Source organism: Vombatus ursinus, unplaced genomic scaffold (assembly GCF_900497805.2).
Source record: "Vombatus ursinus unplaced genomic scaffold, bare-nosed wombat genome assembly UNPS02014786.1, whole genome shotgun sequence".
Lineage (NCBI taxonomy): Eukaryota > Metazoa > Chordata > Mammalia > Diprotodontia > Vombatidae > Vombatus > Vombatus ursinus.
The window spans coordinates 44,233,051-44,248,245 of record NW_020954564.1 but is presented as its reverse complement, the minus strand read 5'-3'; the positions used below and the strand labels follow the sequence as shown (position 1 = coordinate 44,248,245).

The following is a 15,195-nucleotide window of genomic DNA, read 5'->3' as shown; positions in this document are numbered from 1 at the left end:
AATAAAAATTGAGCAAAACCACTCCCAAGCCTTCTGTTTGTCTTATATTACTTCTTTGATAACTTTGAAGACCTTAAAGTTCTGAAAGGACATTTGTTCCTTCTATTAAAATGTAAGCACTGGAAGGTGGAGCCAAGATGGCAGAGTAAAAGCAGTGACTTGCTTGAGCTCTACCACAGACACCTCCAAATACTTGTAAAAATGGCTCTAAACAAATTCAAAAGCAGCAGAACCCACAAGAAGACAGAGTGAAACAAATTTCCAGCCCAAGACAACCTGAATGGTTGATTAGAAAGGTCTATCACACCAGGCTGGGAGAGAAATGCAGTTCAGCATGGGTCCACAGGCAAAACAGGCCTCAGTGAACCTGGAGCAGTCCTCAGAGGACTGAAGCACAGACAGCTGTGGTGGTTTCCGTATTTCTCAACCCACAAATGCCAAAGACAACTTAGAAGGTCAGTAGGAAAAGTCTATGACTGTGGTGAGAAGGAAGCTTGGTCCCAGCCCCAGTCCAGGCACAGCCCCAGGGCAGCGGCTGTTGATGGAGCTTCTGGCCCACAGACTGAGGGGGAAATCAAGTGGCTGATCAGAAGGGGATTGCAGGGATTTCTTTCCTGGTGCTGAGGCAGGATTCTCTTGCTTTGCTCTTGCTTGGATCTGGGTCACAGTTCAGAATGGCGATCCTGGGACAAGAAAGAGGGCTGGCATGGTGGAGCTTATAGTGGCGGTGGAGAGGGAATCCTCCTCCCAGTTCCAAGACAGAAAAGAGTGCTTATGTTCACTTATAGACCAGAGCACAGGCCAGGAAGGGAGTAAACACCTGGCCCTTGATCATAGCACCTTAGAAGAACTGAAAATTTGAAGGTCCCTAGAAGTATCTCTGAAAAGAGCTACACAAAACTTCTGAAGTTTGGGACAGTACATTCTCCACACTGGAAACAGACCCCTACCTTTACAAAGAGGTTATAATTCAAGTAATTGGCTGGGATCATGAGCAAGCAGCACAAAAAGAGTCAGACCATAGAATCTTACTTTGGTGACAAAGAAGATCAAAATATACAACCAGAAGAAGACAACAAAGTCAAGGCTTCTATATCCAAAGCCTCCAAGAAAAATATAAATTGGTCCCAGGCCATGAAAGAGCTCAAAAAGGATTTTGAGAAACAAGTGAGAGAAGTAGAGGAAAAACTGGGAAGAGAAATGAGAGTGATGCAAGAAAATCATGAAAAACAAGTCAACAGCTTGCTAAAGGAGATCCAAAAAAAATTGAAGAAAATAACACCTTAAAAAATAGCCTAACCTAAATGGCAAAAGAGGTCCCAAAAGCCAATGAGGAGAAGAATGCCTTAAAAAGCAAAATTGGCCAAATGGAAAAGGAAGTTCAAAAACTTACTGAAGAAAATCCTTCCTTAAAAATTAGACTGGAGCAATTGGAAACTAGTGACTTTATGAGAAATCAAGACACTGTAAAACAAATCCATAAAGAATGAAAAGATAGAAAACAATGTGAAATATCTCATTGGAAGAACAACTGACCTGGAAAATAGATCCAGGAGAGAGAATTTAAAAATTATTGGACTACCTGAAAACCATGATCAAAAAAAAAGCCTAGATATCATTTTTAAAGAAATTATCAAGGAAAACTGCCCTGATATTTTAGAACCAGATGGCAAAATGGAAATTAAAAGAATCCACCAATTACCTCCTGAAAGAAGTCTCCAAAGGAAAACTCCTAGTAATATTGTAGCCAAATTCCAGAGTTCCCAGGTCAAGGAGAAAATATTTCAGGCAGCAAGAAAGAAACAATTCAAGTACTGTGGAGACACAATCAGGATAACAAAAGATTTAGCAGCTTCTACATTAAGGGACTGGAGGGCATGGAATATAATATTCTGAAGAGCAAAGGAGTTAGGATTACAACCAAGAATCACCTACCCAGAAAAAATGTAAATTCAGTTAAATAGAGGAATTTCAAGCATTCTTGATGAAAAGACCAGAGCTGAATAGAAAATTTGACTTTCAGATACATGACTCAAGTGAAACATGAAGAGGTAGATAGGAAAGGGAAGTCATAAGAGACTTATTAAGGTTTAACTATTCACATTCTGCATGGAAAGATGATATTTGTAACTCATGAGTCCTTTGTCAGTATTAGAGTAGTTGGAGGGAAAAAATTAGATAGGTAGATAGATAGATAGATAGATAGATAGATAGATAGATAGATAAATAGATAGATAGATAGGTAGAGAGACAGATAGATGGCACAGGGTGAGTTGGAGATGAAGGGGTGATATCTGGAGAATTAAATTAAGGGGTGAGAGAGGATTGTACTGGGAGAAAGAGAAAGTGAGAGGTAGAATGGGGTAAATTATCTCACATAAAACAGACAAGAAAAGGCTTTTACAGTAGATGGAAAATGGGGGAAGGGGAGAGGGATTGAGTGAATCTTATTCTCATTGGATTTGGCTTAAGGAAGGAATAACATACACACTCAATTGGGTATGGAAATCTATCTTACCCTACAAGAAAATAAGGGTGGAGAATGGGACAGGAGAACAGGAGGATGATAGAGGGGATGACAGATTGGGGGAGGGAGTAAAGGGAACTTTATTCAATTTTGAGAATTGTGAGAAAATTTTATTGCATTGTCTGAATCAACCTTGCATAGCTTGAAAGCTGGACCACCTCTGCCTGCTGCTTGGAGACCTAAGGACCTAATTTATGCCAAGCAGAAACCCAATCAGATCCAAAGATTGATGCAGGGAGTTTTCTCATGGTCATACATCTCAAGCAGTCCATATGTCTTATCTGAAAACTGTCCCTGCATTTGTCATTCAGTTACTGTTGCCTTTTTCCTTTGATTGGGTACAGACACTTATGGAGGTGGGGATGGGACACCTATTTTTCTGATTTCAGGGAATTGTGCCATTTTGCTCTCCCCCTCCCAACATGGAAAGTCCCTAATCTTTCCTCCAATTAGAAATCAGATTATCTAATTTTGTACCCTGGTTTATATCCAGTTAATTGTTTTCTTTTAATGCATAAAACTTTGTCTTCCCCTATTTTTGGGGTCCAGTGCCAAGCTGAGGAGGCCTTGGTCCCAGTTGGCATGCATTGCTTAAAAAAAACAATAGGCCCAGAAACTCGAACCTTTGTTTCCTCAGTTATTTCAGATTTCACCCATAATGTTTTTGATATATACTTTTTAATACTAAAAATTATCTCTTCTATACTGATTCTTAGTGTGTGTGAATATTGCTCATTGTCAAAGGATTATTTTTCTGCATCTACTAGCATAATCACTTGAAGCAAGGAATTAAATATATATATATATATGTATATATATATATATTAATCATATTGGTACCATTTTAGTTCATGGTGAATGTGAAGTTTATTTTTTCATCAAAATAGGAATTGATTCAATTAGATGATTAATTTAAATTAGTAAACTAGTTTCAATAACTAAACTACTAGACCACATTCAGGAGGAAAAGACACATAGATAAGAGATGGACAGGGATCAGGCTTGTGAGGGGGAGAAAACACACACACAAACAGATAGCTTATTGGAAAAAGAAGTAAAGAGGGCAATGTTCCATGGAAGTGCTTACAAGAAGTTATCATACAGCAATAGGTACTTGCCCTAAAGTCATATTGGACAATTCTTTCTATGGTGCATTTGAATTTAGGATTACCTGACTCCCTATCCAAAGCAAGTCTTTTTGAGCCTTTCACTGCTCAGAAATAGTGAGAGAACTCTCACGAGTAAGAAGAGGTGGAGGAAGAGAGTCTATCTGAACTCATTTCAGCAATTCAATTTGATTTCAAAAGGATCTGTTAGGCACCTACCTTGTGTCAGATATTGTGCTAAGTGCTGGGAATACAAATGCAAAGAAGCAAAACAATTCTTGCCTCTAGGACATTTAATTCTCATTTTAGGAAAGCAAAGTGTACACAGAAAAGCAGATAGAAAATGAATACAAACCAGCTTCAGGGGGAGCACTAACAACTTGGAGTTTAGAGAAGTCCTTATGTAAGAGATGCTACTTGAGTTGAACCTTGAAGTGAAGTTTCAAGAGGTGGAGGTGAGTAAGGTGAGATCCCCAGACCTGAAACAGCTTGCACAAAGATGTAAAGAGAGGAGCAAAAATGGTATGTATTGAAATGAAGAATACTGAAATGTAATTGGCCTAGAGATTGGGAATATCTCAAAATACCAAAGGAGTTTGAGCATGAGAATAAGGTCATGTCTGGTTTTTCAAACCCAGTGAAAGAAAGAAAAAAAATCCTATAAATACACCGTTTCCAAAACAAGAAGCAACATCGAGAAGGAAGAAGAAAGAAAAAGAAAACCTTTTTTCTACTGTTCAGTAGGAGAGAGAGAGAGAGAGAGAGAGAGAGAGAGAGAGAGAGAGAGAGAGGGAGGGAGGGAGAGAGAGTTAGGAAAATGTACAAGTGTTCATTATTCATTGTATCAAATTTTTTCCTCTTCCAATCATTAACAATGAATATCACTGAAATAAATCTTCTAAACCTCTATAAAGAACATTTTGCAAATTTATTTAGATGAGTTTTGAGCATGTCTTGACTCCCAGATATTTCATGCATTTTGTGATTATTGTCAATTGAATGCAATGGAATTTATCTTTTCTTCTTGGTGTTTGTTATCACTTTAGGCATACTGATGATTTTTGTGGATTTGTTTTTAGATTTTTTTTGATCCTGCTACTTTATGTATACCAATAGTCTCATTTAGTACTTAAGGCAACTCTCTAGAACTTAGTTACAGAGATACAGATGGACATTTGCAGCATCTCTCCAATATATCCCCTTCTCTCCTCCAACATTGCCACCAGTATAGTGCAGATCTTCATCATTTCATACCTTGATTATTGAAATAGCCTGCATGCCTGAAGTCTCTCTCCACTTCAATCCATCCTCCATTCAGCCACTAAAGTGATTTTCCTAAAGGGTACATTCAATCATGTCACAAACACACACACACACACACACACACACACACCATTCAACAAACTCCAGTTGCTCCCTATTGACTCCAGGATCAAATACAAAATGCTCTGTTTGGCATTCAAAGCCTTTCATAACCTAGTCCCCTTGTACCTTTCCAGTATTCTTACATCTTAGTGCTCTTCAATTCAGTGACACTGGACTTCTGGCTGTTCCATGAGCAAGACACTCTATCTCTTGGCTCTAGGCATTTTCTCTTGTTGTCTCTCATCCCTGGAATGCTCTTCATCCCAAACTCTGTCTACTGACTTCCCTGGCTTTTTTTAAGCCCCAAATAAAATTCCATCTTTAACTGGAAGCTTTCCCTATCTCCTTTTAATTCTAGTGTCTTCCCTCTGTTAATGATTTCCTATTTATCCTCTATATTCATTGTTTTGATACATTTGTTTGCATGTTGTTTTCCCTATTAGATTGTAAACTTCAGGGCAGAGGCTGTCTTGACTCTTTTGTATCTCCAGAATTTAGCAAAGTGCTTGGCACATTGTAGTCACTTAATAAAAGTTTATTGATTGGTACCAATATGATTAAGAGCTTCCCATATTAATGAAATCACAGCTTCTTTGTCAAATATTGCATTACATTGTATAAATTCACAGAATTACAGCATGTTATAGAAAGAATGGGGCATATGAAATAATCTAAACCAGTGGTTCTTAATATAGGGTCTGTGAATTTGTCTTTTAATATTTTGATAACTGTATTTCAATATAATTTATTTATTTTGTAATTGTATGTATTTTATTTTATGCACTTAAAATGTTTATCCTGAGAAGGGGTCTATAGGTTTAATAGATTGCCAAAGGAGTTCATGATTCAAGAATCTGATTTAGACCAATTTTATAATTTTATAGATGGGGGAAATGAATCACAAAGAGCCAGAAAAGACAAAGATTGAATACCTATTAAGCAAGAAAAGGTAAGATCTAAAGGCATGTCTGCTGAATCTAGTTTCAGGACTCTTTACTACACAATACTGTTTCTCAGATATAGTAACACTACAACATAGTGTCTTGCTCACATACAATTTCTATCAATCCTAAAGAAAGAGTTATTTCTTCACACAATCTTTAATGAAAACAAGCTCAAGTACATGTTATTTAAGAGAAGAGGGTCCCCAAAGCCAAGATTCCTTTATAAGTTCTCAGGTAGAGCCCAGTAGAGGTGAGAGGACTGTTGCTTCATATATGTGAAAATGTGATTCAGGCTAGTGATGCTGTCAAGAAAGAAAATGAGTTCTTTCTTGTACAATCTGTTCGTGATAAGCTGCTCTAATAAGACAGTGCTTTCTTACTAAGGAGGAGTTTCCCCAAAGCCCCCTTCATGTCCCTGTTCCTCAAGCTATATATGAAAGGGTTCAACATAGGAGTGACCACAGTATATAGAACAGCAGCAATTCTGTCTTTCCCAGCAGAACGTGAGGACAGTGGGCACAGATAGACCCCAATAGCTGCCCCATAGAATAGGGAAACCACAGTGAGATGTGAACCACAGGTAGAAAAGGCTTTCCACCTTCCAGAGTTAGATGGTATTCTTAGAATGGCAGAGATGATGCAGACATAGGAGATAACAATGAGAATTAGAGGAGCAGTGAGGACCATTGATCCCACAATATACAACATCAACTGGTTAGTGCTAGTGTTTGAGCAGGAGAGTGAGAGCAAAGGGGTCAAGTCACAGAAGAAGTGGGGAATGCTATTCTCTGCACAGAAAGTCAAGCCAGCCATGAGGAAAGTGTGTAAAAAGGCAGCAGAGCTGGTAAGAATCCAGCACACAGCTAGCAATAGAACACAAATTCCAGACTTCATGACCGTGGCATAGTGGAGGGGCTGGCAGATGGCTATATAACGGTCATATGCCATTACTCCCAGAAGAAAATCATCAAGGGCCCCAAATGTCATGAAGAAATGCATCTGAGTCAGACAGCCTTCATAGGATATCCTCTGACTCTGGGTCCAGATGTTTGCCAGCATCTTGGGGACAGTGGTAGAGATAAAACAGATATCAGCAAAGGACAGGTTTGCCACAAAGAAGTACATAGGACTGTGCAGATATGAGTCTGAGCCAATTGCCAAGATGATGGAAAGATTTCCTACCACACTGACCAGGTACATGATCAGGAATAGCCCAAAAAGAATTGGTTGTTGCTCTGGTTCTTCAGAGAATCCCAGGAGGAGGAATTCAGAGACAATGGTCTGATTTTCTATTTCCATGTTCTTGGTAGAGACCTTGGGGGGTGGGGTGGGAAGGAATAGATGGGAAGGGCAAATGGAAACAAGTCACTCACCATTACAATGGGTTCTTCTTGTGTGACCTGTGGGATAGAACAACATTTCCTTTAACCCATTATGAGGTTATTTAAGAACAAATATGTTACAGAAGAGATTTTCTGCAAAGCATATGGCCTCCTATTCTCTGCTCTCTTGACTCTTCAAAATGAAGTTTTGTGTGCTAAGATTCTATGTTCTATGCTTCCTTCCAAAGCTAACATTGCAGCATTTCAAGTCCTGTAGCCCCCATTTCCAAGGAGGAAAGGTGCCTGAGGTACTAGCTCACCCCTTACACAGAAGGCATGTGCCTTCCTCAAGCAGGTAGCTGACTTCACTCATTACCTTCTGACAGATGTTACACACACTGACCCTAGCCTAAGCTAGCACGGGCAGAAGTGCTAGTGGGATATATGAAGAAATATATATGTCACTGAGCATGACTCCCATTACTATCCTTAGCCCTTACCTAGATACTCAAGACAATCTCACCTGTTTATTGACTCTATTGCTTCAACATTTGGATGGGTGGAAATTCACTTGGAGAAGTCAGCTGAAGATCTAGGGACCTTCCCTTCATGAAGCGGAGGAGAAGGGTTATTTAATGAGAAGCAGAGTACTGGATCCTTGATGTTTAGAGCTGAATGGTCTTCCTGTGGGTACTATCTGGGATATTTATTGGCTCCCAGAGCCTTTGGGGTCTGATTATCCTGTAACTGCTCGTTAGAGAAAAGCATGAAGTAATGATTTCATCTCTCTCCCCAGGCTCTTTGGGCTCAGCCCACCTTGAAGTTGTTGCAGATTGTGCAACCTCTATCTCCTAGCAGTTTTCATATGGGAGTAAAGAAATCAGTAATCCAGTCTTGAGTCTAAGAGATGGGCTCTAATCAAGTCAATTAGAGATTGAAATAACCTTCACTCTCTCTGGTCCCACTTATCTCCAAAAAATAATCCCCACTACTACACCACACACACACACTTACACAATAAGTCATCATCTTGCCTCTATTTTGATGACCTTCAATAACAGGGATCCCATTACCTCCAGTAGTAGCCCATTTCATTTTGTCCTGTTGTCCCTCGAGCATCCTACATGCCTTCCTCTTGTCTCAAATTTGTCAGTTTCCTTGTTATAATATATTATGCTCAGAATTGATTATAGTACTGAAGATGAATCTGATCATGGCAGAGGACAGAGGGACTTAACTACCATCTTCATTCTGAACACTCTGCCTCTATTAATGCACCTGGAGTTTACATTTGCTTTTTTTTTGTTTGGCTGCCATGCCATGTCATGCTATACTTCCAACTCACAACAACCCTAATATCTTTTACAAAAATAAACTGCTATCTAGCCAGATCTCCACCATTTTTGTACTTGTACAACTAACTTTTTGAACACATACATAGAGCTTTACAGTTACCCAGATTAAAATTCTATCTTTTTAGATTCATCCCATTATTCTAGACTATCAAGATCTTTTTTGATCTGGGCCTTATCTGTCATTTTAGTTATCCCTTCTAGATATGTGTCATATATAAATTTAGTAAGCATGTAATTTATTCATTCTTCCAAGTCATTGATAAAAATGTTGAATAGCATATGGCCAATGATAGGTCACTAAGGCACTCCATTAACAAACCCAATCAAATTTAACATAGCTCCAGTAATTTTGGTCCATTAATTCAATTGTTTTTAAATTCACCTAATTTTGCTACTACTAATATTACCTGACATTTACATAATGCTTTCTGTTTTGCAAAGCACTTTACAAACTCATTTGAGCTCCCACAAGAAGACTGGGAAGTAGGTAACACAGGCATTTTTACCTTCATGTTACAGGTAGGGAAACTGAGGTTCAGAAAGGTTAACTGACTTGCCCATGGTTACCCAGATAGTGTCAGAGGTACCATCTGAACCTAGGTCTTCTTGACTCCCTATTTAGCTTTTTGTCTATTATGGTGTGACTACTTCTCCATTGGTTGTATCATTTCTTCATATCATGTGCAAAAGTATAACATCAGAGATTTTTGCAAATGTTTTTGCCAAAACCAAGGTGCGCTTTTATTTACAGCATTCCAGTTATCTACTAACCTAATAAAATGAGTTCTTTCTTTTGTATGATCTGTTCATGTCAAACTAGCTGGATTTTAGTGATTATCATTTCCTTTTTTTATATGCTCACAAATTAATCAAAAGTTTTAATTATATATATATAGACAGACATATATAGATATAGATATACTTTTAATCATGAGTTCTAAATTATTACTAGTAATCCATGTCAAGCTTTGAATGCCTTCCATATATATACATAGTCTAAGGATTAAACACATTTGCCTTTTCAGAAAATTGAGACCTCTACCTTTCTCTTCTACTTTTCTCCAGGAATTTTCAAATGTCTTCGACAATGACCTAGTAATCACATCTTGAATTTCTTTCACTGCCATAAGATGTGAGCTGTTTAGACTTATTGAATGGAACTCAGTGTAGGTAGTTTGATGCTTATTTGTCCTGAACCCACTTATCTTAGATTTCACCTCCCTTTTTTCTAGCCTCCTTAGTGGAAGGATACATTTTCTTGGTAGAGGAAAAAAACGAAAAGGTGAACTGGATAGTCCTCCTTTCTCTACCCCTCCTCTGCTGTACTTTATCATCATCCTCCTATCCACCCTGACATGAAGTCCAGGGTGTTCTAGTAAATATATTCTTGTACTGAGGAGTCTAGAGCTTATTACTTAATTTTTATTGTGAGCATTTACACTCCAGAAATCAGCAAACACTACAAATTCAGGCTTGATTTGTTTTTTTTTCAATTGTCTAGATTTAAGAAAATTTTAATAATGCAGATAAAATTTAAAAGTGTGTTGTGGGTACATTGTTTTTCCTAGAGAGGAAATTGTCACTAAGACATGAATCTATCAATGCAGCTCAGCTTTTGGAAGTGATTCTAACCAGATTAAACTAGTGTGCAGATAACTGCAGCTCCCTTTCACCATTACAATATATCTCCATGTCATGGTTATATTGATTCCTAAACTTATGATCTATTTTTATTTTCTCATTTATAAGAGATGTATTGTACAATCCCGTGGCAACGTGAATAACTTTTCTCTTTCTGTTTTTCTCTCTCATTGTGTGTCTTCTGTCTCTCTCTCTCTACCAGTCTGTCTGTCTGTCTCTTACTTCTCTCTCTTTCTGTTTATCTCTGATTCTCTCAGTGTATCTCTGTCTCTGATTCTATTTTTCTCTCTCTGTCTATGTCTGTCTGTCTGTCCATGTCTGTTTGTCTGTCTTTCTCTCTCTCTTTCCCTTCCCCCCCACTCAAGATATCTCCACTTTGCTTCTGCCTTCTGATCCCTAAATTTTTTGATACATGTCTTCCTATAAAGCAATGCTACTCCTCTGTTCTCTGTACTCATTCTGTTTATTTTAAATGAGAAATGCTCTTCTAGTCTTGAATCCCTTTGCACTAATTCTCAGTGAAATGTTGGCAGAGAATTGCTAACCGTATCTACCTATTTCTGTCACTAAATAAATACTATGTATCCTCCCTCCTATTGTCCTCACCATAATTCTTTGGAGCCAAGAAGTTACTTCCTCCCCAGAGTTCACCATTACCCTCAGTTATAGCCATGTAAAATAAACCGAGGCTCCTGCCTCTCTTAAGATTCTTTTTTTCCTTGAAAACACTTTTTCAAATCTTTCATTCTCCTTGATAGCATAGAGAGTACAGAGTTGTTCCTCCAGTACCTTTACCTTCTCTTCTCATAAAAAGCTCAGCCTTTGTTTTCTGCATGCCATTATTTCCTTGAGCTGGCAAAAACACAAATATAGCATATTTTTTATAGATCATTATAAGATTCCTGCTTGACGATCAATATTTGATGAAGGTGAGATATATATTCTCTATTGTCCTTATGTCTAACTTATGTTTGCATGACTATTCAGTTGCTGGTGTTCCTAAACAGGACTTTATCCATATGCAGATTCCTTGTCTTTTTCTAGGCCTCGCCTGTCTTTGATGGAAATGTGACGCTTACTTCCTCAAATTAACTTTACACCATAATTAATGGATTCTTGACAAACTCCTAATGAAAGAGCTCAATTGCTATCTACATGATCTCAAGTAGTGATCTAAATCCAAATCATTTCCTTTGGTTTATGTTTTCTTTTCTCCTCTCCTTACTAATCAGACTTCAGATACCTTCTCCTTTCTTTCCATTTTCACTGATTTGGTGTGTTCAACATATCCAGTGTTGGACTCTATCCCATATCCTACATCATGCACAGTCTTCTTCAAAAGTTTCTTGTGATGGGATATGAAGCCAGATCCTCCTTAACTCTGAGGTCAATTCTCTATCCCCTTTTCCATGCCATCAAATTAAAAATAATTCAAACCAAAATATCTTACTAATTCCTCTCTGTATGTAGATGGCATCAAGTAATATGTCTCCCCAAAGCAAACAAAATAAATTGTTCCTTCATCTCATAGAATCTTTCTTCAATGATATCAAAATGTCGTGTGGGCTTGATATGTTTAAAATTCTTACGATTGGCCAAAGAAAGACTAAAGGCTTCAAGTTTGAATCTAGATGTCACGTAGAATTAGAAGATACCTTGGTCTCCTCCAAGAAAGAGACAATAAGCAAAACCCCATCCAGGAAGAATTCCACTAATGAATATGTCAAGATGCTAATATTACTAGCATTCTGAAAACAAAACAGAATGAGAAGAACACATCTAAATCAGCACCTATACAATGTCAGTGTTAAGGAAAGGTAATAAGCATGTGTTTTTTATTAAGCACTTAACATGTGCTAGGTGCCATGCTAACCTCTAAGCTCTGGGGGTACACACACAAAAAAAACAAAGACAGTCTGTCCCCTCAAGGGGCTTACATTCTAATGTGGGAAGACAACATACAAAAGTGAGTTGAAAAGGAAGAATTGGTGGTGAGGAAAAGGTAGGGGTATGGTGTTGAAGTCCAGAAAGACAGAAGCACAGTCAGGGGAGTAATGAAAGTTGATCATCCCAAGACTCTCCAAAAATTGGAGGCCCCAGGAAGAATTCATCAATGAGACAAAGGGGTTGGCATGGCAAAGGGATGTTTCACTGTGAGAGGGTCTCAGAGGCAGATGGACATTTCAGGATAAGGAGGCGCCATGTCCTGGAGGAGTTTTTAGGGTTAAGACTTCAGTTGAGGCACGCTGTTGAAGTTTTAACATATACATTTGGATTTGTAATATGGACAATAACAGGTTGGAAAGTACTCTAGCAAAAACTCATGAAATATTTGCAAAACATAAGACCTCTCACCATAAAATATCTATAGAGCGATGTACATTTCTGTGCCAAAAGAAGGAAGTAGAATTATAGATTGTCTTGAAGCACATAACAAAGAAGTCAAAAATCTACATAGATACTTTTGGATTAAGTAGACATCAATTCACTGAGCAATAGAAAAGGCTGATAACAGGTATACCCACTGGATTTATTGAATGTAGTCAAGAGTGGCTTCTTTCCAGATGAAACCTATGAAACATCAAAGAGCTAAAGTTGGAATCAAAAGGCCCTTCATAAGCCTTTTGGGCAATATCTGAACAAATTCAGTCAATAATTTATTGACAAATGCCTTAAATAAACATCTGAGTCATATGTAACTGTGGAAGTAGGTGTTAATAATGGATGAGGTCATAGACACCAAAAACTTTAGAAAACTTGTCTTGAAGGAGTCTGAACTAGTGATCAATGTAGGTTACGCAAGAAAATGGTAGCAACCGTACAACACATCTATGCAGGCTATAAGAATTTAGCACATACTAAATACTTAGCAAGCTATAAACTAGTGGCTAGAATTGGACATCAAAATCTCTCTATCTTCCTGGACTGATAGACAGTAAATCGCTGTACTACAAATACAAACTTCAAGATATCCCAAACAACTCAATCAATAAACTGTTCCAGATCTAGAGCATTATCACAGACCATACTGCTATCTACAATTGCCCAGACATAACATTAATTTATAAAAACTTTAGCAGTATTTAATAAAATGTCACTATTTGAAATGGCCACAACCTCCAAACAATATGGAATGAAAACCTTTCACAGTTGTTGTTGTTTGTTCTTTGTTTTTGAATGGAACCAATGATATCATGGGGGGGGGGGGGTCATGTCTTGAGTTGCACATAAATTGGATTTAACTGAGGCAGAGTTGTACAAAGTCATCAACAGACTCATAGAAGTCCAGTGGTAAGACAAAAGTCAAGAAGAGTGATTATGGCCTTGGATGTAGTGAATGACCTTGGTGTCTTTGATGTCTGACCAAGCTCTAAGCACTCCACAGTGTCTGCTTCAACTGCCTTCATGGCCATTGGAACAAATTGTTCTCATCTGCCTGTTCCACTGGGGGCAGTCTTCACATGCATGAAGTAGACACCCCTGTAACTCACAACGAGTTTGAGGGCTGTTGATTACCCTTAACCTGGTTGACCTTCTGCTGAGATGGTTTTACTGGCGTGTGGCCACTGTGTATGCTACAGCTTCTTGGAGCCACAGATGAGAGTTGGGTGAAAGGTGGACACCAAAGGTGGAAAGCAGTATGGCAAAGGGCTCAGTGAGCCCTCACATCAGAGGTGCTTAATCTTCGCATACACTCCACCTTTCAAACCAGAGATCTACCTGAAGAGATTCAAATTGTGTTGGAATGGACTGAGATACATATTATCCCCCTGATACAATTTGCTACTCTAGTTGTACTGACGATGTTTTCAGTGTGCTTTCAGAAGATGAATTTATTCCTTAATATTCTTTTCAACTGATTGCATATGTGGAGTGAGAGAGAGGGAAAAGTCAGAGATGGCTCTTAGGTTATGAGCCTGAAAACCTGAGAAAATGCTGTTGCCGTTAGCAAAAATTGAGATGCTTAGGGTGGTGGGGGCAGGTTTAGTGTTAGACAAGCTTTGGAATATGCAGGTGAGATATTCTTTGGACTGGGGTCTAAGGAGAAGTTTAGTAAAAAGACATAAATTTATGAATTATGATCATTTAAATTAAAGCCAGTGGGGTAGATGAGTTCAGTCAACATAGAAAAAGAGAAGAGGATCTAAAATAGAATCTTAAGTATTTAGAGCAGAAAATATCTTGGGGATTATTTAACCCAACTCCTTTTGGACATGAAGAAATGAATGACTTTTCTGAGGTCACTTGGTAGAAGAGTTTGTAATATAGCCCAGATTTTTTAGCTAATGCTCACTATTCTTTCCATAATGCTCAATTATGTCTATGGGTAAGGAGTTGATGAATTGCTCTAGATTTGCACCTCCTTCACTGCCCTTCTATAGGCCTCTCCTCCACCCTTACCTCTCAGAAGAGAATTTAGTCTTTATCTCCCAAATTAGTGGTTGGTAGAGGCCAATGAATCTTTTATATTCCAAGATCTCCCTGTTAGGAGCCATAAGCAGTTCTCCCCCAACCAACCAGTCAATCCTTAACAATTCATTAATAACCTACTGTGTGCTAAGTTTTGTGCTAAGTGCTACAAATACAAAGAATGAAAAAGTCCCTTTTCTCAAAGAGCTACCATTCTAATGGAGACAACATATACATATATGAACATACACATAAGGTACTGTCTCTTTAAGATCCTATCCTTCCATATTGAACAGCTTGGTGTTTTTAAGAAGCAGGAAAATATTTTGGTTTAATGAAAATGCCTTTAAAAAAAGCCATGTGTAAATAAACAGTTAACAGATGGAACATGAGCAGTTTGGAATAGAAAATGAACTGTGGGATAAGTATAAAGACTTAAATCCCATTGTACACCATGTAAGGTGATGCTTCCGTTGCATGTAACAGTTTGCTGGTTTAAAGAGCACAAAGAAAGAATTTTCATTT

The 15,195-nt window shown here is 38.1% G+C and overlaps 1 protein-coding gene across 1 annotated transcript; it reads right to left on the bottom strand.

Annotated features, from left to right (window-relative positions):
- Nucleotides 1-6,299: 6,299 nt before the first annotated feature.
- LOC114047146 (olfactory receptor 1N2-like) lies at nucleotides 6,300-7,241 on the bottom strand. Its single transcript, XM_027867906.1, has one exon. The coding sequence runs from the start codon at nucleotides 7,239-7,241 to the stop codon at nucleotides 6,300-6,302; it is 942 nt and encodes a 313-aa protein (XP_027723707.1).
- Nucleotides 7,242-15,195: the final 7,954 nt, after the last annotated feature.